At 35.9% G+C, this 27067-nt stretch overlaps 1 protein-coding gene across 1 annotated transcript in view; it reads right to left on the minus strand.

Annotated features, from left to right (window-relative positions):
- Positions 1–27067, minus strand: part of Dock3 (dedicator of cytokinesis 3) — a 589868-nt gene that overhangs the window by 407586 nt on the left and 155215 nt on the right. Inside the window, exon 4 of the mRNA XM_071614941.1 lies at positions 3337–3433. Within this exon, the coding sequence (XP_071471042.1) occupies positions 3337–3433 (97 nt within the window). The remainder of the gene's footprint in view (positions 1–3336; positions 3434–27067) is intronic.

Genomic DNA, 27067 nt, shown 5'->3' on the forward strand with positions numbered 1-27067 from the left:
AGCCAGACTATAGATATGCTGTATAGTATTAGCCATCTGGGACCACCAGGCTGAAGTACAATAAAGAGGACAATAAAGCAGGAGGACAAAATAAGCCCAAGTGCTTGTTTTTTTAATGTATTTAACTACTAATATATATTAATTGCATAGTAAATGGGTTTCATTGTGACAATTTCCATACATGCATATGATGAATTTTGACCATATCCATCCTCCCCTATTCTCCCTTTCCTAAAAGTTTCTCTTCTACTTTCATGTCATGGGTTTTGTTATTATTGTTAAAGATTCTATATATGAAAGAAATATGATATTTGTTTTTCTGAGCTGGCTTATTTTGTTTAACATGATGATCTTCAGTTACAAACATTCTCCTGCAAATAACATAATTTCATTTTTCTTTATTGCTAAATAATAATTGTGTATATATTCTACATTTTCTTTATCCCTTTATACATTGATGAGTATCTAGGCTGATTTTATAGGCTATAATGAATAGTTGCATGATAAACATGTGTATGCAGGTATCTCTACTGTATGCTGGCTTTGCTGTCTTCAGATATATACCTATTAGTGGCATAGCATGATCATATGGCAATTCTGGTTTAGTTTTTTAAGAAACCTCAATACTGTTTTCTATTGCGGCTGTATTAGTTTACATTCCTACCAAGAGTGTATGAGGGTTCCTATTCCCCTGAATCTTTGCCAATATTTGCTAATTTTTGTTTTCTTGGTAATGGCCATTCTAATTGTGGCCATTGTAGTTTTGATTTGCATTTCGCTAATGACTAATGGTAAGGAACATTTTTTCATATATTTGTTGAATATCTTTACTTCTTTTCAGAAATGTCTCTTCAGCTCATTTGCCATTTACTGATTGATTCACTTATTCTTTTGGTGTTATGTTTCAAGTTCTTTATATATTCTGGATATTAATCCTTGGTCAGATGAATAACTGGAATAGATTTTCTCCCATTTCTAGGCTATCTCTACACTCTTCTTCCTTTGTTGTAAAGAAGTGTTTTAATTTGATATAATCTCATTAGGCAATTCTTGTTATTAATTACTGAGCGACTAGAATCCCATTCAGGAAATCACTGCCTATATCAGTATCTGAAGTGTTTCTCTTACATTTTCCTCTAGTAATTTCAGGTCTTACACTGAGGTCTTCAATCTATTTTCAGTTGAACTTTGTATAGGGTAAGAGATGGGGATCTAGTTTCAATCTTTTACAGGTTGATGTTCAATTTTCCAGCTCCATTTGTTGAAAAAGCTCTTTTCTCTGATGTGTGTGTGTGTTTGTGTGTGTGTGTGTATTTTTAGCTCCTGTATTGAGAATCAATGAGCCTGAGTCATTGATAACTGTAGACCTGCCATACTAAACTCAGACTGTGTATTCTTACTTGAAAAAGAAAAAAATATCTGTTTAAAGAGGCATTATTTCTATCTAGGGTAAAGAAGGCCTCTTACAGATAATCAATTTCCTATCACAAGACAGTAATAGGCAGCTATTAAAACTAAATGTGAGATATCAAAAGAATAATCCAAAAGATAAAATAATGCCTTTATTAAAGCCCTGGAGTTTAATGAACCCAGGTTTGGGTTCTTGATGTACACTCACTGCTTATATGACTTTGGATATATTCCTTATCCTTTTTAAGTTTCAGTTTCCAATCTGTAATCTGAAAAGGATAATAATTGTGATGACAATTAAAACAAAACAATGAATGTAAAATATGACAAATGGGCACAAAGTAAGCATATGTTAATTACATTCATGTGTTTCAGTTAACAACAGACTACATATATAATGGTGGCCCACGTCAGCCATCTTAGTTTGCATAAGCACTTTGTGATGTCTGCACAACAGTAAAATCACCTAATGAAGCATTTCTCAGAATTTTTCCCCATCATTAAACACCACATGACGGTAATAGTAATACTATTATCATCAATATGAAATTAATATCTTATAAATCTTATTGTTTTTAATGAGTTAATGTAAGAATTATATGAATTATATTACTCTCCATCAAAGATCTATCCCCTATTAATCATATCTGTTTGATTTATTTTCTTGAATAGTAAAGAAAAATTAAAGAGTATATTAGGAAAATGAGTATAGTTCCTATTTATATAATTATTATGATTTAAGAATCATACGAACTCAAGAAGTTGTTAATTACTGATTAGACTTGAAATTACATAGAAAAGTGCTAACATTTATATTTTAAATAGAACATTAGCATTGTAGTATTCATTTGTATTACTATAATGAATACATTTAATGAATGACTGAGTAACCACATGGAAATCTTTTTCACATGCTTACTGGCTGCCTGTATCCTCCTTAATGAAATATCTATTCAAGTCATTTGCTCATTTTCTAACCAAATTACTTTATTATTATTCAGTTTAGGGACTTCTTTATATGTTCTACATATAAGCCTTTTGAGGAATATGTGACTTATACATATTTTCTTCCAGTCTATAGTCTTATCTTTTCATCCTCTTAATAGGGTCATTCAGAGAGCAAAAGATGGTAGTCTTTTATAAGTCCATTTTATAAAGCTGTTCTTTTGTGAATTATGCTTTCAGTGTGCCTAGCCTGTCTACCTTCTTTTCCCTAATTTTTGAAGTTTTCTGGTAGGTAGTTTTCCTAGATGCTATAATTAGTGAAAGAACTAAATTGGAATATGTGTACTGCATCATATATAGAACCCAGCCAGACCTTAAGCGGAATGTAAATGGCTATCTCATCCAGAACTCAAATACTGTTATTTATTTTTAGTGCAGATATTATAATTATTTGATATTTTATCATGTTCAACTCTCTTAAGTTCATAGAGGATTTTTATAATACTTGGTCTTTATTTCATTTCTTTTATATTTTCAAATAATTGTTAGCCTACCAAAATGTTATATATGGTATATCCTCTAGACTTAGTAGTTGTAAGAAATTACTACATACAATTCCCTGGTCATTAGTCACTATTAGGATCACAAACAATAAAAGTTAAACTCTTCTCATGCATTGTTTATTCATTTTTATAAAAGCATATAGCACACAGAAATCCATAAGATAGCTAAGATTCTTAATGCTATGAAAATTACATTCTAGTGACTAAAGTAGGGTAGAGAGACTACAGACGTATGAATATGTTCTCTTCAGGTTGGAAAAAACCTAGTCTACTATGTTTTGGTTAATATTAGGAATATACATTTGAAAATCTGAAAATATTAAAAAATTTCAAACAGTAGATTGGGTTAGGTTAGAATATATCTTTACTTGGTACAAAACAATTTTAATGCTACAGTAAACTATAAACAAATACTTACAACATATAGTTGTTTCCACAGACTGGCCCATTCTTGAAGAGTTGCTGTAACCTCAGTCACAATGGAATCTTCGAGTGGAACCACAGTTTCATACTGCCTAGAATTATAGCCACAATATACAGAGACATTATTTTTGATAAAATCAGAATATATCTGCTGCATTTTTCAATATGCTTAATTCAAATGTTAAATTACTGCAAATAGGAAAATAAGTACATCTAATTGATTAAAGATCTTTTGCAGTGATACTCTGCTATGGTATAACTGAGCTGAATTAACATAAAATCATTTGGATTTTTACTACATAATTTGTAGTTACTTTCCATTTTCCTTTTTTTAATTTGTTCTTTTTAGATATACATGACAATAGATTATACTTGACATACATACATGGAGTATAACTTACTATACCTAGGATCCCATACTTATGGTTTGTACATGATGGGAAATATAAGACGGTTTTTGGCATGAACTTTAAGCATTAAACTATTTTTAGTCAATGAAAACCATAATATTGCCAAAGCCTTGCTTAAATTTTTTACTTTAAAAAATTGTGTCCTTTAAAATTTTTCTTTCATGCAAATTGGGGGGCTTTTAAAAGATCTGAAAGGCACGGAAGACAATGGATTCTATTTTTTTTATTGGTTGTTCAAAACATTACAAAGCTCTTGACATATCATATTTCATACATTTGATTCAAGTGGGTTTTGAACTCCCATTTTTACCCCAAATACAGATTGCAGAATCACGTCAGTTACACATCTACATTTTTACATAATGCCCTATAAGTAACTGTTGTATTCTGCTACCTTTCCTATCCTCTACTATCTCCCCTCCCCTCCCCTCCCATCTTCTCTCTCTACCTCATCTACTGTAATTCATTTCTCTCTTTGTTTATTTTCCCATTCCCCTCACAACCTCTTATATGTAATTTTGTATAACAATGAGGATCTCCCTCCATTACCATGCAATTTAACTTTTCTCTCCCTTTCCCTCCCACCTCATGTATCTGTTTAATGTTAATCTTTTCCTCCTGCTCTTCCTCCCTGCTCTGTTCTTAGTTGCTCTCATTATATCAAAGAAGACATTTGGTATTTGTTTTTTAGGGATTGGCTAGCTTCACTAAGCATAATCTGCTCTAGTGCCATCCATTTCCCTGCAAATTCCATGATTTTGTCATTTTTTAGTGCTGTATAATACTCCATTGTGTATAAATGTCACATTTTTTTATCCATTCATATATTGAAGGGCATCTGGGTTGGTTCCACAGTCTAGCGATTGTGAATTGTGCTGCTATGAACATCGATGTAGCAGCATCCCTGTAGTAGGCTCTTTTAAGGTCTTCAGGGAATAGTCCGAGAAGGGCAATAGCTGGGTCAAATGGTGGTTCCATCCCCAGCTTTCCCAGGAATCTCCATACAGCTTTCCAAATTGGCCGCACCAGTTTGCAGTCCCACCAGCAATGTACAAGAGTACCCTTTTACCCACATCCTCTCCAGCACTTGTTGTTGTATGACTTCATAATGGCTGCCAATCTTACTGGAGTGAGATGGTATCTTAGGGTGGTTTTGATTTGCATTTCTCTGACTGCTAGTGATGGTGAGCATTTTTTCATGTACTTGTTGATTGATTGTATGTCCTCCTCTGAGAAGTGTCTGTTCAGGTCTTTGGCCCATTTGTTGATTGGGTTATTTGTTTTCTTATTGTTTAATTTTTTGAGTTCTTTGTATACTCTGGATATTAGGGCTCTATCTGAAGTGTGAGGAGTAAAAATTTGTTCCCATGATGTAGGCTCCCTATTTACCTCTCTTATTGTTTCTCTTGCTGAGAAAAAACTTTTCAGTTTAAGTAAGTCCCATTTGTTGATTCTTGTTATTAACTTTTGTGCTATGGGTGTCCTATTAAGGAATTTGGAGCCCGACCCCACAGTATGTAGATCGGAGCCAACTTTTTCTTCTATCAGACGGCGTGTCTCTGATTTGATATCTAGCTCCTTGATCCACTTTGAGTTAACTTTTGTGCATGGCGAGAGGAGGGGATTCAGTTTCATTTTGTTGCATATGGATTTCCAGTTTTCCCAACACCATTTGTTGAAGATGCTATCCTTCCTCCATTGCATGCTTTTAGCTCCTTTATCAAATATAAGATAGTTGTAGCTTTGTGGATTAGTCTCTGTGTCCTCTGTTCTGTACCATTGGTCCACCCGCCTGTTTTGGTACCAGTACCATGATGTCTTTGTTACTATTGCTCTGTAATATAGTTTTAAATCCGGTATCGCTATACCACCTGATTCACACTTCCTGCTTAGAATTGCTTTTGCTATTCTGGATCTTTTATTTTTCCATATGAATTTCATGATTGCTTTATCTATTTCTACAAGAAATGTCGTTGGGAATTTGATTGGCATTGCATTAAACCTATAGAGAACTTTTGGTAATATCGCCATTTTGATGATGTTAGTTCTGCCTATCCATGAACAGGGTACATTTTTCCATCTTCTAAGATCTTCTTCTACTTCTCTTTTTAGGGTTTTGTAGTTTTCATTGTATAAATCCTTCACCTCTTTTGTTAGGTTGATTCCCAAGTATTTTATTTTTTTTGAGGATATTGTGAATGGAGTGTTTTTCCTCATTTCCGTTTCAGAAGTTTTGTCGCTGATATACAGAAATGCCTTTGATTTATGCGTGTTGATTTTATATCCTGCCACTTTGCTGAATTCATTTATTAGTTCTAGTAGTTTTTTTGTAGACCCTTTTGGGTCTTCTAGGTATAGAATCATGTCATCCGCAAATAGTGATAATTTAAGTTCTTCCTTTCCTATTTTTATGCCTTTAATTTCTTTCGTCTGTCTAATTGCTCTGGCCAGTGTTTTGAGAACTATATTGAATAGAAGTGGTGATAGAGGACATCCCTGTCTTGTTCCAGATTTTAGGGGGAATGCCTTCAATTTTTCTCCATTGAGAATGATGCTAGCCTGAGGCTTAGCATAGATTGCTTTTACTATGTCGAGGTAAGTTCCTGTTATCCCTAGTTTTTCTAATGTTTTGAACATAAAGGGATGCTGTACTTTGTCTAATGCTTTTTCTGCGTCTATTGAGATGATCATATGGTTCTTATCTTTAAGTCTATTGATGTGGTGAATAACATTTATTGATTTCCGTATATTGAACCATCCTTGCATCCCAGGGATGAATCCTACTTGATCATGGTGCACAATTTTTTTGATGTGCCTTTGTATCCGATTCGCCAGAATTTTATTGAGGATTTTTGCATCTAGGTTCATCAGAGATATTGGTCTGTAGTTTTCTTTCTTTGAGGTGTCTTTGTCTGGTTTCCGAATCAGGGTGATGTTGGCCTCATAGAATGAATTTGGCAGAGCTCCCTCTTTTTCTATTTCCTGAAATAGCTTGAAAAGTATTGGTATTAATTCTTCCTTAAAGGTTTTGTAAAACTCCGCTGTATACCCATCCGGTCCTGGGCTTTTCTTGGTTGGAAGTCTTTTGATGGCTTCTTTTATTTCATCTATTGATATTGGTCTGTTTAAGTTGTGAGTATCCTCCTGACTCAGTCTGGGCAAATCATATGACTTAAGGAATTTATCGATGTCTTCACTATCTTCTATTTTATTGGAATATAGGTTTTCAAAATAATTTCTAATTGTCTTCTGTATTTCTGTAGCGTCTGTTGTGATATTGCCTTTTTCATCCCGTATGTTAGTAATTTGAGTTCTCTCTCTTCTTCTCTTCGTTAGCATGGCTAAGGGTCTGTCGATCTTATTTATTTTTTCAAAGAACCAACTTTTAGTTTTGTTAATTTTTTCAATAGTTTCTTTTGTTTCAATTTCGTTGATTTCCGCTCTGATTTTAATTATTTCTTGCCTTCTGCTACATTTACTGTTGTTTTACTCTTCCTTTTCTAGGGCTTTGAGATGAAGTGTGAGCTCATTTATTTGTTGGTTTTTCCTTTTTTTGAGGAATGACCTCCAGGCGATGAATTTCCCTCTTAAAACTGCTTTCATTGTGTCCCATAGATTCCGATATGTTGTGTCTGTATTTTCATTTATCTCTAAGAATTTTTTGATTTCCTCCTTTATGTCTTCTATAACCCATTGATCATTCAGTAACATATTGTTCACTTTCCATGTGATGTAGGATTTTTCCTTCCTTCTTTTATCATTGATTTCCAGTTTCATTCCATTATGATCAGATAAAATGCATGGGATTATCTCCACCCCTTTATATTTACTGAGGGTTGCCCTATGGCATAATATATGGTCTATTTTTCAGAAGGATCCATGTGCTGCTGAGAAAAAAGTATATCCACTTGATGATGGTTGATATATTCTATATATGTCAGTTAAGTCTAGGTTGTTGATTGTGATATTGAGTTCTATAATTTCTTTATTCAACTTTTGTTTGGAGGATCTGGCAAATGGTGAGAGAAGTGTGTTGAAGTCACCCATAATTATTGTGTTGTGGTCTATTTGATTTTTGAACTTGAGGAGAATTTGTTTTATGAACGTCGCAGCACCATTATTTGGTGCATAAATATTGATAATTGTTATGTCTTGTTGGTGAATGGTTCCTTTTAACAGTATATAATGTCCTTCCTTATCCCTTTTGATTAACTTAGTCTTGAAGTCAATTTTATTCAATATGAGGATGGCCACCCCTGCTTGCTTATGAGGACCGTGTGCGTGGTATATTTTTTCCCAACCTTTCACCTTCAGCCTGTGTATGTCTTTTGCAATCAGATGTGTCTCCTGGAGGCAGCATATTGTTGGATTTGTTTTTTTAATCCATGTTACCAGCCTATGTCGCTTTACTGGAGAGTTTAGGCCATTAATGTTTAGAGTTACTATTGATATATGGTTTGTACTTCCAGCCATGCTTGATTATTTATCTTCTTTTTTTTTAATTTAATTTAGTTTGTTTCTCCATGGTTAGCTTTCCCCCCGCCCTCTGTTTTTATAGAGGCACTTCCCACTGATGGTTTTGGTTATTGTTTTTCATTTCTTCCTCGTGTAGTGTTTTGCTCAAGATGCTTTGCAATGCTGGTTTTCTGGCTGCAAATTCTTTTAGCTTTTGTTTATCATGAAAGATTTTTATTTCATTGTCGTACCTGAAGCTTAATTTTGCTGGATACAGAATTCTTGGTTGGCATCCATTGTCTTTCAGTGTTTGAAATACGTTGTTCCAGGATCTTCTCGCTTTCAGCGTCTGTGAGGAAAAATCCGTTGTTAACCTTATTGGTTTACCCCTGAATGTAATCTGCCTACTTTCTCTTGTAGCTTTTAATATTTTCTCTTTGTTCTGTACATTGGATATCTTCATAACAATGTGTCTTGGCGTTGGTCTACTGTGATTTTGTGTGCTCGGTGTCCTGTATGCATCTAAAATTTGTATATCTGTTTCCTTTTTTATTTCTGGAAAGTTTTCTGTAATTATTTCATTCAGCAGGCTACTCATTCCCTTGGTTTGAATCTCTGTACCTTCTTCTATCCCGATGACTCGTAGGTTTGGTTTTTTTATGTTATCCCATATCTCTTGGATGTTTCTCTCGTGATTTTTAACCAGCCTTTCTGAGTTGGCTAGGCTCTTTTCAGGATGATATATTTTGTCTTCATTATCTGACGTTCTGGCTTCTACTTGCTCCACTCTGTTAGTGATACTCTCAATTGAGTTTTTAATTTGGTTTATCATTTCCTTCATTTCTAGAATTATTGTTTGATTTTTTTTTATAATCTCTATCTCCTGATAAAGATGCTTAACTTCTTCTTTTATCTGTTTATGTAATTCATTTTCAAAGTGTTCTTTCACTGTTTGGATTTGCTGTCTCGTATCCTCTTTAAGGTTCCATTCCATCTGTCTAAGGTATTCCTTGAGTTCTTTATATGACCATTTTTCTACTGACTCTAGGTCCTCCTGAATATTTAGGCTGTCCTTCATTGTTTGTACCCCTTTTCTTCCTTGCTTTTTTATGCTGCTCATGTTACTTCTTGTTCTGTTTGACTGCTGAGTTACTGTTTACTCTTATAAATTTATTTGATGCTTGGGAGGAAAGACATTAGAAGGGAAGGGAAGAAGTCACTAAAGAGAATGAGAGTAGACAGGTAGAATTCAAGGAAGGGGGAATAAGAAAATTAAAAAGAAATGAAAAGACAAAAGAAACAAAAACAAAACACACACAAAAAAGTTAGAAAATAGAGAAAGAAAGAAAAGAAAAAAATTTTTTTTACAAAAATAATAATGATAATAAAAATAATGAAAATTAAAATGATAATAATAATAATAATAAATGCAGTCATAGAGTTCGATTAATTTCTCTTTCAGTAGGTGGAGCTGTGCCCACTGGGTCAAGCTTCTCCTCTCACTAAGTGGGAACCAATCACTGTGTAGCAGCTCTTCCTCACAGACTGGGTGGGTCTCCAATCCTGAGTGCCTAAGGCCTTCTCTTGTGTTTCCTCAAGCCAGGCCGCGCTCACCTGTGACGCTCACCACAATACTGGCTACACGCCATGTCTGCTGCTCTGGAGCCCTGTTGCGCTGGTTTCAATGCAGTTATCTCCTCCACCCGTGACGTCAGTTCTCTGCCAAGGTGGTATCACATGTAAATGGTGACCGTTCGTTCCCTTTGCCGGGTGACCAATGCAACGGGTGGGTCCTGACTGTCTCTCCCAATCCCCGTTTCAATCCTGTGGCCACTGACTATGAAGGCTCGGTTGGTTTTTACCTCTGAAAGTTCCTAAGGGCCAACCAGTTATTTCAGCGGGATTCTTAGTGCTGAGTCACGAGAAGCAGGCGAACCGGAGCTTGGATGCAGCCGATCCGGGCTCTGTGTGTGTGTTCTGAGGGGCCCAGACTGTACACCCCAGATCCACATCAGCTCAGCATTGCCTAGTGATCCTGAGCAAACAGCATTTATACAGTTTACAGCTCCCTATGCCCGCGCAGTTGAAGAGGTCAGAGACTTGATCTCTCCCCGCCCGCTGCCATGTTAGATCTCCTCAATGATATTCATGTTGCCCTTACAGCTTCCTGGCATAAGCAAGTTCTTGGGATTATACAAACTGCTGCTTCTGTTTCCAGTCCAGATTTCTAGAAATTAAACCCTGCCGTCGTCGCCTCTTCCCCGGGGCCACGCTCAGGGGCGCCGCGCTCGTCCCCGACCGTAGCTGCGCCGCCGACCGGTGCCCAGCCCCCGGGGCCCAAGCGGCTGCTGCCGCGGCTCTCCGGCTCCCTCCTCTGAAGCACGGGTCCCCTCGCAGGGGCATGCAGAACGACCCCAGAGCAGGCTCTGCCCGAGGGTGCAGTGGCGAACAGGCGACCCAGGCGCTCAAGGCTGCGGTCCAGCCTTTGGAGGACAGGGCTTGGCACGCAGCCCAGCTCCAACCTCTAGGTGCGGCTGCCGGACAATGTAGCCATAGCCATCAAGACAGCCAGCAGAAAGCAAATGGCGGCTCCCACAGAGAGGATTTTCGGCACAGAAACCGCAGCCCAGCCAACGATCCCAATCCACAAACTCTCCCTGTATAAAAAATGTTCAAAAAAAATAAAAGGCGGGGCGCACTGAGCTTTCTTTGCCTAGGGTACTTACAATCCACTGCTGATTACACATTCACCTTTTCTGCCCGGAGCGAAGCGAAAGAGGAAGCAGATGGGAGCAAAGCGCCCGCGGCTCTGACAATGGATTCTTTTTAAAAAAATTATAAGCATTCCATTATGTTGGTATTGTGTTTTCTTAGACATAAGTGTCAAGAAAGAATGCTATATCTGATAGAGGAATTGTGACCAAGGAATAGAAAGGTGCTTGGGTTCTCTCAAACCACCTCATAAGAAATATCCTCTATGATGCCAATCCCTGTGCAAATGATCGAGGATTTATTTGTGAACAAAAAGAAAAGAGTTCCTTTCTTCACAGACCGGTTGGTCTGGATAAAGAAACAGAGTGATAAATAATAAGAAAACAGATAGGGACAATGATAAATCTAAGAAGGAACTGAAAAGATTACAATGAGAGATTTAATCTTGGGAACACAATTTAAGATGAGAAAATCCATGAACTCCTTCCTCTCTGAAAAAGTGTTAAGGACCAAAACACTGGAAGAAAAAAAAAAAAAAAAGCTTGACAAGAAAAAGTGTGTGGGCAGAAGAAAATCAGGTATGGTATCATAAGAAAAGGGGAAAAATATACCAAAAAATGCTGAGTTGGAAAATTAGTATCATATATTCAAGATGAGGAAAAGGATGATAAAGTTGGGGTCTACTCTCATTGGGACTTTTTGAAAGAGAATAAAGATTTTGATTTTAACATAAGTAATATATATGAAAAGTTATTGAAAGAAGGAGTAGAACTTGATAATATTTTATAACAACTACACCAATTTTGAGGGGCATTAAAATATTTTCTGGGACTATAGAGTTCATGTATGATGTCATGAGGTTACTGGAATTCACATTCTGATTTGTTAGCCAGAAAGAGCACAGGAAAATGCATTTCACAAATTTAGCATTAAGTATCATTTCTTCCTAAAGGAAGACAGCTGACAAAGCACTGAAATGTTCAAAAATGACTCAGTGCATTATACTGAGTGCAAATGAATACATGTTTTATTATGTTTTAAGTTTTATTCTGTTTTGTAGAATTTATTTCAGATGACAAAAATTGTCTTGGATTAATACTGCAGCTCTATTAGTATCCATCAAATTTACAAGCTATCTAAAGTAAAAACTTTTATCAAGGGTTTGTTGAGACCAAAAATGTTACAAAGGTGACATTAGCAAGATGGCAAAATAGGTGTTTTCTATTGTCCTCCACCTGTAAAAACATTGATTTGACAGCTACCTGTGGATAAAATTCCAATGGAGAAGTTTCAACCTGCTGGAGCAAGAAAAAAAATCCAAGAATAAATACACTAAAAAGGGTGGAAATAAAGTTTTACTTTATCTGAATCACCCCTCCCTTAAGGTGCCTTAAGCTCAGTGCCAAGAGAAACTCTCAGCCCACAATTTCTCCCACAGTTAAAAATGAAACGCAGTGGGGCTAGGGTTGTGCCTTGCACATGTGAGGCAATGGGTTTGATCCTCAGCACCACATAAAAAAAATAAACAATAAAGATATTGTGTCCAACTACAACTAAAAAAAAGTCCTCTAAAAAAAAGTGAATCACAGTTAAGTGAGTACCCATTTCCACTACCCATGTGAGATACTAGCCAAGAGGCCCACTTCTTTCTCACCACACTCAGAATACTGAAATGATTAATTTATCTTAGTATTTGAGGAAGGCTGTGAGCAGAGAAGAAAGACTATCAAAAAGCCCACTAACAAGTTGCTTTTGATGCACCATTCATGAATCCCTTCCTCAACTGGCTCAGTGGTACACAAGTCTTATGTACAAAAATGTGACACAAATGTTACAAGAGCCTTACCCACCTCTTTCAAGTTAGCTCCACAAGCACTGCTGTACAGATTGGGAGTGTAAGTGCATTTTTTTTTATCTTTTGTGGTTCAGGGGTTGAACCCAGGGGTGCTCTTCCACTGAGCTACATACCTATCCCTTTAAAGCCTGGCCTCAAACTTCTGAGTAAAAATCTTGTTGGTCGAAATTGGGTTGATAAAGTCAAGGAACTAAAAGAAAAGCACATATCAATCAATAATACTTTGCCCAGAAAAGCTGAACAAAAGCTAAGGAAGTTCATTAATAAACTGCTTTGTAAGAAATGCCAAAGGGAGTACTTAAAGATAAAATAAAAGAATGCTAATCAGCGACATGGAAACATATGAAAGTATAAAATGTGTTAATCAGAATACTCTAAAACTCTAGTCAAACCAAGAAAACTCTATAATGGTGATGTGTAAATCACTTACAGGAATTAAAATAGAAAAGACTTGAAAATAATTATAACTACAATAATTATACAACAAAAAAAAAATTTTGACATCAAAAATAAAGTGTGGATAGGCAGAGTATTATTTTTCATCAAAATTTTTATCAGTTTTAGTTTTATACAAACCTGATGATAACAACAAAGAAAAAATTTCTACAAGACACACAGATGAACAGAAAGAAATCAAAGCATACAACTACAAAAAATAATCAATAAGGAGACCAATAACAAGAAAAGAGATTGAAGCAATCATGGAAATGAAAATCAAAACTATAGTGAGATTTCATCTCACTCCAATCAGAATGGCAGTCACCAAGAATACAAGTAATAATAAGTGTTGGCCTTGCTGGTGGGAGTACAAATTATTGCAACCACTCAGGAAAGCAGTACAAAGATTCCTCAAAAAACTAGGAATGGGGGTAGAGAGAGAAGATGGTGGAATAGAGAACAGCTGCATTCCAAGTGGGGTGAGACAATGAGTGTTCAGCTTCTGAGCAAGCTGGATAAAAGAAGAATTTCACTAAAATGTACACTAAAAGTGGCTTTGAGACTCAGAAATTTGGATATGATTTAAATAAAGAAGAAAGCCCACTGCCAGTGGCCACTGAAGTGGATTCACCACAGATAAAGAGAGGGAGAATAAAGGAAGCCACATTCCAAGCTGTGTCTTGGCAATGTCTTGATGCAGAGAAACCTCAGATTAAAAACACTGTCTAAACTTATCTGACCCAAGAGGTTGCACTGCAAGTGGGTCCTTAAAAACCACACCCAGATACTTAAATAACCAAGCTCTGTATCAACTGGCCTACAAGAGCTGAGGGGGGGAGCCATCTTGGGGCATGCCCCCAATGGCATCTGTGGGACTTGGGAGATCAGAAACACACCGCCACAATATCTCAGCAGGTGTCTGTGGAGGGTCCAAGGTAGTGGCTAACTAAACATGAGAGAAAAAGTCACAGAGTAGCCTATACCCAGAGGGATTTGAGTCAAAAGAGAAAAGAGAAGCTTTTGTGTCTGGAGGCTCATCTGACAAGCTGAAGCTGGCCAGGGGTCTGAGTGGGCAGTGGATAAGTACATTGAGAAACTAAAATTGGGAAGGCTGTACTCCTGGGCAGTAGTGAGTGGAGAATCAGCCCTCCTGCCCCATGACTGGATTTCTTGGGAGGCACCTGAGAACCAGACCCATGAAGTGATCAGCTAATGTCTGATCACTAGTCCTAGGGGTGGGCCAACCTAGTATACCCAAAGAACACTCTACTCAACAAAGCCAAATCAGACCTGAGGCCGAACTACACCTCAGTGGACCTACTCAAAACTCCCTTCACACAACACTGCAGAAATGGTACCCTGGGAAGTACACTCAACTGGTCTGGAGGATCAAAATGCAAATTGACTATATGTCTTAAACCTATCCCACCTCATATTGGTGAGAAGGATAACAGGATTCTATCAAACAGCTTTAATCTTAGGCAATTCCAACAGGTATCTCACAGAGAAACACAAAACCAGAAAAGGGTTAACATTCTCCATCTATATTCTAGTAGTATATAACTCATAAAAAAGTAGAAGGACTATTAGACATAAAAAAAGGTTACTCATTCAAGTTAAATATTTTGACTACCTCAGTGAAAAAAGTACCTTCAGTCTTCACCAAAACTTTGTGTGTGTGTGTGTGTGTGTGTGTGTATTTTTTTTTCCTTTTAAAAATTTGTTCTAATTTGGGCTGGAGTTATGTCTCAGTGGTAGAGTGCTTGGCTGGTATGTGTGAGGCTCTGGGTTCAAACCTCAGCACTGCATATAGATAGATAGATAGATAGATAGATAATCCATTCACACCTAAAAAAGATTTTTGAAATTTGTTCTAATTAGTTATGCATGACAGTAGAATGCATTTTGACATAACACACATAAATAAATTATAAATTCTTTATTCTTCTGGTTGTACATGATGTGGAATCACACCAGTTGTGTAGTTATATGTGCATATTGGGTAATAATGCCTGATTCACATATATTTTTTAATTTAAATATACATTAATTTTTTCTTTATTTCATCCGTGTTTATGTGTGCACATATGCAAGCTTATGCTTTGCTTGATTTTGAATTATTTTCTTGTGTTTACGTCTCATTTCTCTGTCTGATCTTCTTTTGGGACTGTCCCAATATTATTTTCCCTTCTATCTCCCAATACTGTGCTTCTTCTGTTTTTTCCCTCTGCGCTTCTGTTTTTTCCCTCACCTGCTACATATCTTCTGCATTCTCTATAATATAGTCTCTTCTAATTTCCTAACACATTTGCTTTTTCCCTGATTACCTGAATTTCTACGATTATTCACTATATAACTGGTTTATGTAACACCTGCCCTCACCATTAGTACTAATACAGTCATTACTGCTGTGCATGATACAGCCCACACCTCCTATTTGCTTTAAAGTCAGAGCTGGTTCATGGTCATTGTTTTCACTGCTTGACAACTACTGAACTCACCATTCCTATTTATTGGTGGCAATTAATATTGATGATATTAATCCTGTTTATTGCTTGTTGTTTGCAGCAACAGTTAACTGTTGTTTATTTTGCCCCCATTCTGTGAGATACTGGGAATGTACGGGGAAACAACTTTAAAGATTCTGCTGCAGAACTAAAGATCCCTTCATATTGCTCCAAGTCAAAGAAGAGAGGAGACAAAAAGTTCCAACCATCAACAAGGACTCAAGAAAGAATAAACAGGTTCCACCAGTGGGCATCTACGCATACATTGGACACAGAAAGAAGTCCCAAAATAAGATAACTGCACACAAAAGGACATGCACAAAAAAAGGGAGGTAGCAGAATCCATTTCAATTGATGAGCAAGAACAAGAGCTCTGAAAACATGGGAAAATAGGCAAAAAATATCCCCCACTGATAGTGAGGTGAAAAAAAAAACTATAGAAAGATGATTAAAGAACTGATTATCAAAATGCTCAACAAACTAAAAGCAGATCTAAGGAAGGAATTAAGAGAGCAATTACAGGAGATGAAAGACCATTTTGAAAGAGGTAGAAACAGCAAAAAGGCACCAAACATAGCACTCCTAGAAATGGAATGAAAAACAATCAAATTAAAAACTCACATGAACCCCTCACTAACAGATTAGTTAGTGCATAGAAAATAGAACCTCAGCTCTTGAAGACAGTATTCCTGCTGGCACTTAGTCTAGGTGAGGACTAGGCGATGTCTGGTGTAATGTGAGAGAAGTAAGCATGGAGTGAACTGTATCTATGGGGACTTTAGTTGGGCAAGATAGGCTGTATGATCTTGAGTTCACAGAAGGCAGTAAAGGGGAAATAATTATAGAACATGACCAGAATATGCAAGAACTCTGGGACAACTTTAAAGGACCAAACCTGAGAATTATTGGGATAGAAGAGAACATGGCATAAAGAACATTTTCAGTGAAATAATTACAACAAAATTCTCCCACATCAGCAACGGGATAGACACCCGCACACAGGAGGCTTACAGGACCCCCAGATAGACCCAGCCAAATGAGAAGCTCACCAAAACATAATCAAAATGCTTAACATAGAAACCAAGGAAAGAATATTAAAAGCTTCAAGAAAGAAACATCAGGTTACATTTAGAGGCAAACCAATATGGTGTGTCACTTCTGATTTCTTAGCTCAGACCCCACACGCCCCCCAAAAAGGAAGGAGGACCTGAAATGAGATACTCCAACCCTAAGAGAAAACAACTGTCAGGCAAGGTTACTATACCCAGCAAAACTCAGTTTCAAATTTGACGGGGAAATAAAAACATTATACAGTAAGAATTTATGAACACCAAGTCAGCAACTGCAAAGAATACTCAAAGATGGTCTTTACACAGGGGAACAAAAAACATTGCTCAAAGTCCCCAAAAGAGGAAATTCAACAGAAGAATAATTCACTAGTTGAGAATCAAGGCAGGATAAAATATAGCCCCCACCCCCCCAAAAAAGGCAGGAAACCACAAACACAAACCCATATCAATGCTGAATATTAATGGTCTCAACTCCACAATTCAAAGACAGATTAGTGGAATGGATCAAAAACACAAGATCCAAGTATATGCTGTTTACTAAAGACTCATCTTACAGACAGAGATATCCACAGGGTAAAAAGTAAAAGGATGTCAAAGAATATCCCAGGCATATGGTCAAACAAAAAAAGCAGGAGTAGCTATTCTCATATCTGACAAAGCAGATTTCAAGCAAAAACTAATCAGAAGAGACAAAGAAGGCCATTACATCCTAGTAGAAGGAACAATCCAACAAGAAGATACAGTTATATGAACGAACGCATGCTCAAATGTCAGTGTACCCAATTATATGGAAAAAAATACTCCATGACCTTGAATTCCGGAAGATCCCCAAAACGATAATTGTTGGGCACTTCATATACCCTCATCAGCAATAGACACAAGTCATCAAAACAAAAAGTCAACAAAGATATCTCCAACACTATACATCAAATGGACCTAATGGACATTTATAGAATATTGCAACCTAAACCAATTGAATTTACCTTCTTCCAGCTGCACATGGAAGTTTTTCCACAATAGACCACATTTCAGGCCACAAAGCAAACCTTAGCAAATATAAGAAACTGATATAATCCCATGTATCCTATCACAATAAAATAAGAAATCAACAGCAAGAAAAATAATAGTAAAAAATATTAATGGCAAAAAATATCAATAAAATTGAAACAGCAATAAAAAGCTTTCTAAAATGAAAAGCCCAGCGCCCCCCTCAAAAAAAAAAATGAAAAGCCCAGGAACTGATTGATTCTCACTGAGTTCTAGCAGACCTTTACAGATCAAATAATGTCAGTCTTTCTCAATTTATTCCAAAAAATTTAAAAGGAAAAAAATACACTGAAATGCTTTTTATGAAACTAGTATAACGCTGATACCAAAATGAGACAAAGACCCCTCAAGAAAATTATAGAGCAATATTCCTGATGAACACAGATGCAGAAGTCTTTAATAAAATATCAGCAAAACTCAATCAAAAACACATCAAAGAGATATTACATGATGATCAAGTGGGTTTCTTTCCAGGGATATGAGGATGGTTCAACATATGCAAATCAGTAATTGTAATTCATCACTTTAAAAGAATTAAGGACAAAAATCACACCATCATCTAAATAGATACCAGAAAAGCCTTTGACAAAATCCACTACCCATTCATATTAAAAATGCTGGAACTTATCTCAACATCATAAAGGTCATTTATGACAAATCCAAAGCCAACAATAGAGAAAAACTAAAAGCATTTTCACTAAATTCAGGAACAAGACAAGGCAGTCCACTCTCACGATTCCCATTCAATATAGTACTCAAAATATTAGCCAGTCCAATCAGGCAAGAAAGGATATCAAAGGGATACAAATAGGAAAAGGAGAAATGAAACTGCCAATAATATGATCCTATAGCTAGAAGCTTTTTAAAACTCTACCAGAAGACTTCCAGAACTTATGAATGAATTTAATGAAGTAAAAGGATCCAAGATCAACACCCACAAATCAATAGCTTTCCTATACCACAACATTAATTCAGTCAAGAAAGAAATCAGGAAAACCATCCCATTTACCATAACTTCAAAAAGATTAAATACTTGGGAATCTAACCAAGGAGGTAAAAGAGCTCTACAATGAAAATTACAGAACACTTAATATAAGAAATTGAAAGAGACCTTAGAAGATGGAAAGACTTCCCATGTTCTTGGATAGGCAGAATTAATATTGTCAAAATGGCCATACTATCAAAAGCAATACACAGATTTAATGCAATCTCCATCAAAATACCAATGAAATTCTTTACAAAATTAGAAAAAAAAACAATTCTTAAATTCATTTCTAAGAGTAAGAGAATAGACAAAGCAATACTGAGCAAGTCAAGCAGGAGGCATCACAGTACACGATCTGAAATTATTCTACTGAGCTGTAGTAAAAAAAAAAAAAAAAAAAAAAAAAAAACAGAATGATATTGGCACTGGAAAAGATTTGAAGACTGATGATCCACAAGCCTATAGCCATTTGATATTTGACAAATGCACCAAACGTATCTTGGAAAAGATAGCTTTTTAAACAAATGGTGTTGGGGAAACTGGATAGTTGTATATAGAAAAATGAATTAGATCCTATCTCTCACCCTGCACAAAACTCAAATTGAAATGGATCAAAAACTAAATTATGGATTCAACCCAGATGCCCATCAGTTGATGAATGGATTAAGAAATATGTATATCACAATTACACACACACAAACACACACACACAATGGAGTTATACTCTGTCATTAAAAAGAATGAAATTATGGCATTTATCAGTAAATGGATGGAACTGGAGTCTATCATGCTAAGTGAAATAAGTCAGACTCAGGAAAGTCAAAAGTCAAATATTTTCTCTGATATGTGGAAGCCAGTCCAAAATAAGGAGGTGGAGGAGGAGCGGAAGAGACAAAAGGAGAAGGGGGGGATTCCACTGATTATTTGAAAAACACAATGATCAATGAACTATATAAAGGGAACTGAGGGGGAGGGACAGGGACAGGAGAAGGGTATTCTCTCAATCATGTATATATAGCAGACACTAACTATAAAAAATAAAAACATAAGTGTAACTAGCAGAAAGATTAGTAGAGTATAGGGAAGGAAACAGGGGGAGGAAGGAGGAGAGGGAAAGGGGAAATACTGGGGACTGAATTAGAGCAAATTATATTCTATGTTTTTAAAACTATGTCAAAATGAATCCTATTATCATGTATAACTAAAGAGAACCAATTAAAAAAGAAAGGAGTTTGAATTGGCAATAAAAAAAATCCCCCACCAAGAAAAGCCGAAGACTGATGACTTCACTGATGAATTATATTAGTCATTTAGAGAGAAATTAATGCCAATTCTTCTCAAATTCTTCTAAAAATTGAAGAGGCAAGAAAAGTTTCCAAATTAATTTTACAAGGTCAGCATTACCCTGATACAAAAGCCAGGAAAGAAGAAAACTGCAGGCCCATTTACCTGATGAATATAGATGCAAAAATTCTCAACAAAATACAAGCAAATTTAAATTCAATAACACAATAAGAAGATCATACCAATAATCACATGGGATTTAACCATGAATATAAGGATGGTTCAACATAGGCAAAGCAATAAATATATAAATATACTAAAAAAACCAAAAATCACATGATCATTCTCAAAATGCTAAAAAAAGAGACAAAATTCAATATCCTTTCATGATTATAACAAAAACTCAACAGAACAGGTACAGAAAGAATTTGTTCCCCTAGATAATATGCTGCCCATACAACAAGCTCATAGCTAACATTTTACTCAATGGTGAAAAGCTGCAAGCTTTTCCTCTAAGATTAAGAACAAGACAAAACTGTTCCACTACTTCTAGCCAATATATTACTGGAGGTCCTAGCCAGAGTAGGCAACAGAAAAAAATAAAATGTTTCCACATCTCAAAGGAAGTAAGATAGCAGAAAACATCACCTTAAATGTATAAAACCCTGAAGATTTAGTAGAGCTGCAGGAGACAAAAATCCAACATACAAAAAGCAGTAGCACTTCTATATATTAACATTTAACTACACTGAAAGGAAAAATTTTAAATCCCATTTATAATAACATCAAAATGAATAAAATACTTAGGCATAAATTTAGCCAAGAAGGTAAAAGATCTATACACTTAAAAGTATAAAACAGTGTTGAATGAAATGAAAACACAAGCAGAAAGATAGCCCTTGCTCAAAGATCTGAAGAAGTAATATTCTTAAAATTCCACACTATTCAAAGCAGTCTACAGATTTAATAAAATCATTTTTAAAATTCCAATGGCATTTTTCATAGAAATAGGAAAAAAAAAACAAAATTCAACTGAAACCAAAAATATCGAAAGTAGCCAAAGCAATCTTGAGAAATAAAAAATCTGGAGGCATCACACTTCTGACTTCAAACAATATTACGAAGCTATAGTAATCAAACCAGCATAGCATTGTCATAAAAGTAGACAAATGCACCACTAGAATAGAATAGAAAACCCGGAACAGAGATGCCAAGAATGTGCTATGAAGAAAGGATAGTTTCTACGATAAATAATGTTGTGGAAAAGTGCATGTTCAATAAAAGGGATGTTTTCTTACACCATAGTCAAAAATTCAACTAAAAATGTTGATTAAGGACTCAACAAAAGACCAGAAACTCTAAAAATCCTGTCAGAACACATAAGGGGAAAGCTCTCTAATACTGGTCTTGGAGTGGTTTTCTGCGTTTGCTACCATAGCACAGGTAACAAAGACAAGACAAATAAGCAGGGCCATATAAAGCTAACAAGCTTTTGCACAACAAGAAATGGAAAATGAAAAGGCATATCAGAATGGGAGAAAATATTTGCAAATCATATATCCAATAAAAGGTTAATAAAAATACATAAGAAATTCCTACAATTTAATAGCAAAAAACAAACCTAGTAAATAAATAACTCATTTAAAAGGTAAAAAGATTTTTCTCAGAAAAGAGACTGCATGGCAAACAGGTGTATGTAAAGGTGTTCAAAATCACTAAGCAGAAAGGAAACACAATAAAAACTAATTTTATTTTTTTTCTTTTTTAATTTTTTTTTAATTTTTATTGTTGGTTGTTCAAAACATTACATAGTTCTTGATATATCATATTTCACACTTTGATTCAAGTGGGTTATGAATTCCCATTTTTACCCCATATACAGATTGCAGAATCACATCAGTTACACATCCATTGATTTACATATTGCCATACTAGTGTCCGTTGTATTCTGCTGCCTTTCCTATCCTATGCTATCCCCCCTCCCCTCCCATCTTCTCTCTCTACCCCCTCTACTGTCATTCATTTCTCCCCATTGTATTATTTTCCCTTTCCCCTCACTTTCTCTTGTATGTAATTTTGTATAACCCTGAGGGTCTCCTTCCATTTCCATGCAATTTCCCTTCACTCTCCCTTTCCCTCCCACCTCTCATCCCTGTTTAATGTTAATCTTCTTCTCATGCTCTTCGTCCCTACTCTGTTCTTAGTTACTCTGCTTATATCAAAGAAGATATTTGGCATTTGTTTTTTAGGGATTGGCTAGCTTCACTTAGCATAATCTGCTCTAATGCCATCCATTTCCCTGCAAATTCTATGATTTTGTCATTTTTTAATGCAGAGTAATACTCCATTGTGTATAAGTGCCACATTTTTTTTATACATTCGTCTATTGAAGGGCATCTAGGTTGGTTCCACAGTCTGGCTATTGTGAATTGTGCTGCTATGAACATCGATGTAGCAGTCTCCCTGTAGCATGCTCTTTTTAGGTCTTTAGGGAATAGACCGAGAAGGGGAATAGCTGGGTCAAATGGTGGCTCCATTCCCAGCTTTCCAAGAAATCTCCATACTGCTTTCCAAATTGGCTGCACCAATTTGCAGTCCCACCAGCAATGTACAAGTGTACCCTTTTCCCCACATCCTCGCCAGCACTTGTTGTTGTTTGACTTCTTAATGGCTGCCAATCTTACTGGAGTGAGATGGTATCTTAGGGTGGTTTTGATTTGCATTTCTCTGACTGCTAGAGATGGTGAGCATTTTTTCATGTACTTGTTGAATGATTGTATGTCCTCCTCTGAGAAGTGTCTGTTCAGGTCCTTGGCCCATTTGTTGATTGGGTTATTTGTTATCTTATTGTCTAATTTTTTGAGTTCTTTGTATACTCTGGATATTAGGGCTCTATCTGAAGTGTGAGGAGTAAAGATTTGTTCCCAGGATGTAGGCTCCCTATTTACCTCTCTTATTGTTTCTTTTGCTGAGAAAAAACTTTTTAGTTTGAGTAAGTCCCATTTGTTGATTCTAGTTATTAACTCTTGTGCTATGGGTGTCCTATTGAAGAATTTGGAGCCAGACCCCACAGTATGTAGATCGGAGCCAACTTTTTCTTCTATCAGACAGCGTGTCTCTGATTTGATATCAAGCTCCTTGATCCATTTTGAATTAACTTTTGTGCATGGCGAGAGAAAGGGATTCAGTTTCATTTTGTTGCATATGGATTTCCAGTTTTCCCAACACCATTTGTTGAAGATGCTATCCTTCCTCCGTTGCATGCTTTTAGCCCCTTTATCAAATATAAGATTTCTCTAGTTTTGTGGATTGGTTTCTGTGTCCTCTATTCTGTACCATTGGTCCACCCGCCTGTTTTGGTACCAGTACCATGCTGTTTTTGTTACTATTGCTCTGTAGTATAGTTTGAAGTCTGGTATCACTAAACCGCCTGATTCACACTTCCTGCTTAGCATTGTTTTTGCTATTCTGGGTCTTTTATTTTTCCATATGAATTTCATGATTGCTTTCTCTATTTCTACAAGAAATGCCATTGGGATTTTGATTGGCATTGCATTAAACCTATAGAGAACTTTTGGTAATATCGCCATTTTGATGATGTTAGTTCTGCCTGTCCATGAACAGGGTATATTTTTCCATCTTCTAAGATCTTCTTCTATTTCTCTCTTTAGGGTTCTGTAGTTTTCATTGTATAAGTCTTTCACGTCTTTTGTTAGGTTGATTCCCAAGTATTTTATTTTTTTTTTGAGGATATTGTGTATGGAGTGGTTGTCCTCATTTCCATTTCAGAGGATTTGACGCTGATATACAGGAATGCCTTTGATTTATGCGTGTTGATTTTATATCCTGCCACTTTGCTGAATTCATTTATTAGCTCTAATAGTTTCTTTGTAGAACCTTTTTGGTCTGCTAGTTATAGAATCATGTCAACTGCAAATAGTGATAATTTAAGTTCTTCTTTTCCTATTTTTATGCCTTTAATTTCTTTCATCTGTCTAATTGCTCTGGCCAGTGTTTCGAGAACTATGTTGAACAGAAGTGGTGAGAGAGGGCATCCCTGTCTTGTTCGAGATTTTAGAGGGAATGCCTTCAATTTTTCTCCATTCACAATGATGCTAGCCTGAGGCTTAGCATACATTGCTTTTACAATATTGAGGTATGTTCCTGTTATCCCTAGTTTTTCTAGAGTTTTGAACATAAAGGGATGCTGTACTTTGTCGAATGCTTTTTCCGCATCTATCGAGATGATCATATGGTTCTTGTTTTTAAGTCTATAGATGTAGTGAATAACATTTATTGATTTCCGTATATTGAACCAGCCTTGCATCCCAGGGATGAATCCTACTTGATCATGGTGCACAATTTTTTTGATATGTTTTTGTATCCGATTCGCCAGAATTTTATTGAGGATTTTTGAATCTAGGTTCATTAGAGATATTGGTCTGTAGTTTTCTTTCTTTGAAGTGTCTTTGTCTGGTTTAGGAATCAGGGTGATGTTGGCCTTGTAGAATGAATTCTCCCTTTTTTTCTATTTCCTGAAATAGCTTGAAAAGTATTGGTGTTAGTTCCTCTTTAAAGGTTTTGTAAAACTCTGCTGTATACCCATCCGGTCCTGGGCTTTTCTTAGTTGTTAGTCTTTTGATGGTTTCTTCTATTTCCTCAATTGATATTGGTCTGTTTAGGTTGTCTATATCCTCCTGACTCAATCTGGGCAGATCATATGACTTAAGAAATTTATTGATGCCTTCACTGTCTTCTAATTTATTGGAGTATAAGGATTCAAAATAATTTCTGATTATCTTCTGTATTTCTGAAGTGTCTGTTGTGATATTGCCTTTTTCATCCCATATGCTAGTAATTTGAGCTCTCTCTCTTCTTCTCTTTGCTAGCATGGCTAAGGGTCTGTCGATTTTATTTATTTTTTCAAAGAACCAACTTTTAGTTTTGTCAATTTTTTCAATTGTTTCTTTTGTTTCGATTTCATTAATTTCAGCTCTGATTTTCATTATTTCTTGCCTTCTACTTCTTTTGCTGTTGTTTTGCTCTTCTTTTTCTAGGATTTTGAGATGAAGTATGAGATCATTTATTTGTTGGTTTTTTCTTTTTTTAAGGAATGAACTCCACGCAATGAATTTTCCTCTTAGAACTGCTTTCAGTGTGTCCCATAGATTCCGATATGTTGTGTCTGTGTTTTCATTTATCTCTAAGAATTTTTTAATTTCCTCCTTGATGTCTTCTATAACCCATTGATCATTCAGTAACCTATTGTTCATTCTCCAAGTGATGCATGACTTTTCCTTCCTTCTTTTATCGTTCATTTTCAGTTTCATTCCATTATGATCAGATAAGATGCATGGTATTATTTCTACTCCTTTATATTGTCTAAGAGTTGCCTTGTGACATAATATATGATCTATTTTTGAGAAGGATCCATGTGCTGCTGAGAAAAAAGTGTAACTGCTTGATGTTGGGTGGTATATTCTATGTATGTCAATTAAGTCTAGGTTATTAAATGTGTTATTGAGTTCTATAGTTTCCTTATTCAACTTTTGTTTGGAAGATCTGTCCATTGGTGAAAGAGGTGTGTTGAAGTCTCCCATGATTATTGTATGGTGGTATTAGACTCTTGAACTTGAGAAGAGTTTGTTTGATGAACATAGCTGCACCATTGTTTGGGGCATATATATTTATGATTGTTATGTCTTGTTGGTGTATGGTTCCCTTGAGCAGTATGTAGTGTCCCTCTTTATCCCTTTTGATTAACTTTGGCTTGAAATCTATTTTATTTGATATGAGTATGGACACTCCTGCTTGTTTCCGAAGTCCGTATGAGTGATTTGATTTTTCCCAACCTTTCACCTTCAGTCTATGTATGTCTTTTCCTATCAAATGCGTCTCCTGTAGGCAGCATATTGTTGGGTCTTGTTTTGTGATCCATTCTACTAGCCTTTGTCTCTTAATTGGTGAGTTTAAGCCATTAACATTTAGGGTTATTATTGAGATATGGGTTGTTCTTCCAGCCATATTTGTTTATTTATGTTACTAAACATGGTTTGTTTTCCTCTTTGATTATTTTTCTCCGCTTTACTGACCTACCTCCCACTGTTGGTTTTCATTGTTATTTTCCATTTCCTCTTCCTGTAATATTTTGCCGAGGAAGTTTTGAAGAGATGGTTTTCTAGCTGCAAATTCTTTTAACTTTTGTTTATCGTGGAAGGTTTTAATTTCATCTTCCATCCTGAAGCTTAATTTCGCTGGATACACAATTCTTGGTTGGAACTCCTTTTCTTTCAATGTTTGAAATATGTTATTCCAGGATCTTCTAGCTTTCAGAGTCTGTGTTGAAAGATCAGCTGTTATCCTGATTGGTTTACCCCTAAATGTAATCTGTTTCCTTTCTCTTGTTGCTTTTAAAATTCTCTCCTTATTCTGTATGTTGGGCATCTTCATTATAATGTGTCTAGGTGTGGATCTCTTATGATTTTGCACATTCGGTGTCCTGTAGGCTTCTAGGATTTGGGATTCTGTCTCAGTCTTCAAGTCTGGGAAGTTTTCTCGTATTATTTCATTGAATAGATTGCTCATTCCTTTGGTTTGGACCTCTATACCTTCCTGTATCCCAATGACTCTTAAGTTTGGTCTCTTGATGTTATCCCATATTTCTTGGATGTTCTGCTCATGGTTTCTTAACAGTCTTGCTGAGCTGTCTATGTTCTTATCAGGTTGAAATACTTTGTCTTCCTTGTCTGATGTTCTATCTTCTAAGTGTTCTACTCTACCGGTAGTATTCTCAATTGAGTTTTTAAGTTGGTTTATTGCTTCCTACATTTCTAGGACTTCTGTTTGTTTTTTATAACCTCTATCTCCCTGTATAGTTGATCTTTTGCTTCTTGGATTTGTTTATGTAATTCATTGTCGAAGTGATCTTTCATTGTCTGATTTTGCTGTCTAATGTCTTCCTTG

The sequence above is a fragment of the Marmota flaviventris genome, chromosome 8 (genome assembly GCF_047511675.1).
Source record: "Marmota flaviventris isolate mMarFla1 chromosome 8, mMarFla1.hap1, whole genome shotgun sequence".
Classification (NCBI taxonomy): Eukaryota; Metazoa; Chordata; class Mammalia; order Rodentia; family Sciuridae; genus Marmota; species Marmota flaviventris.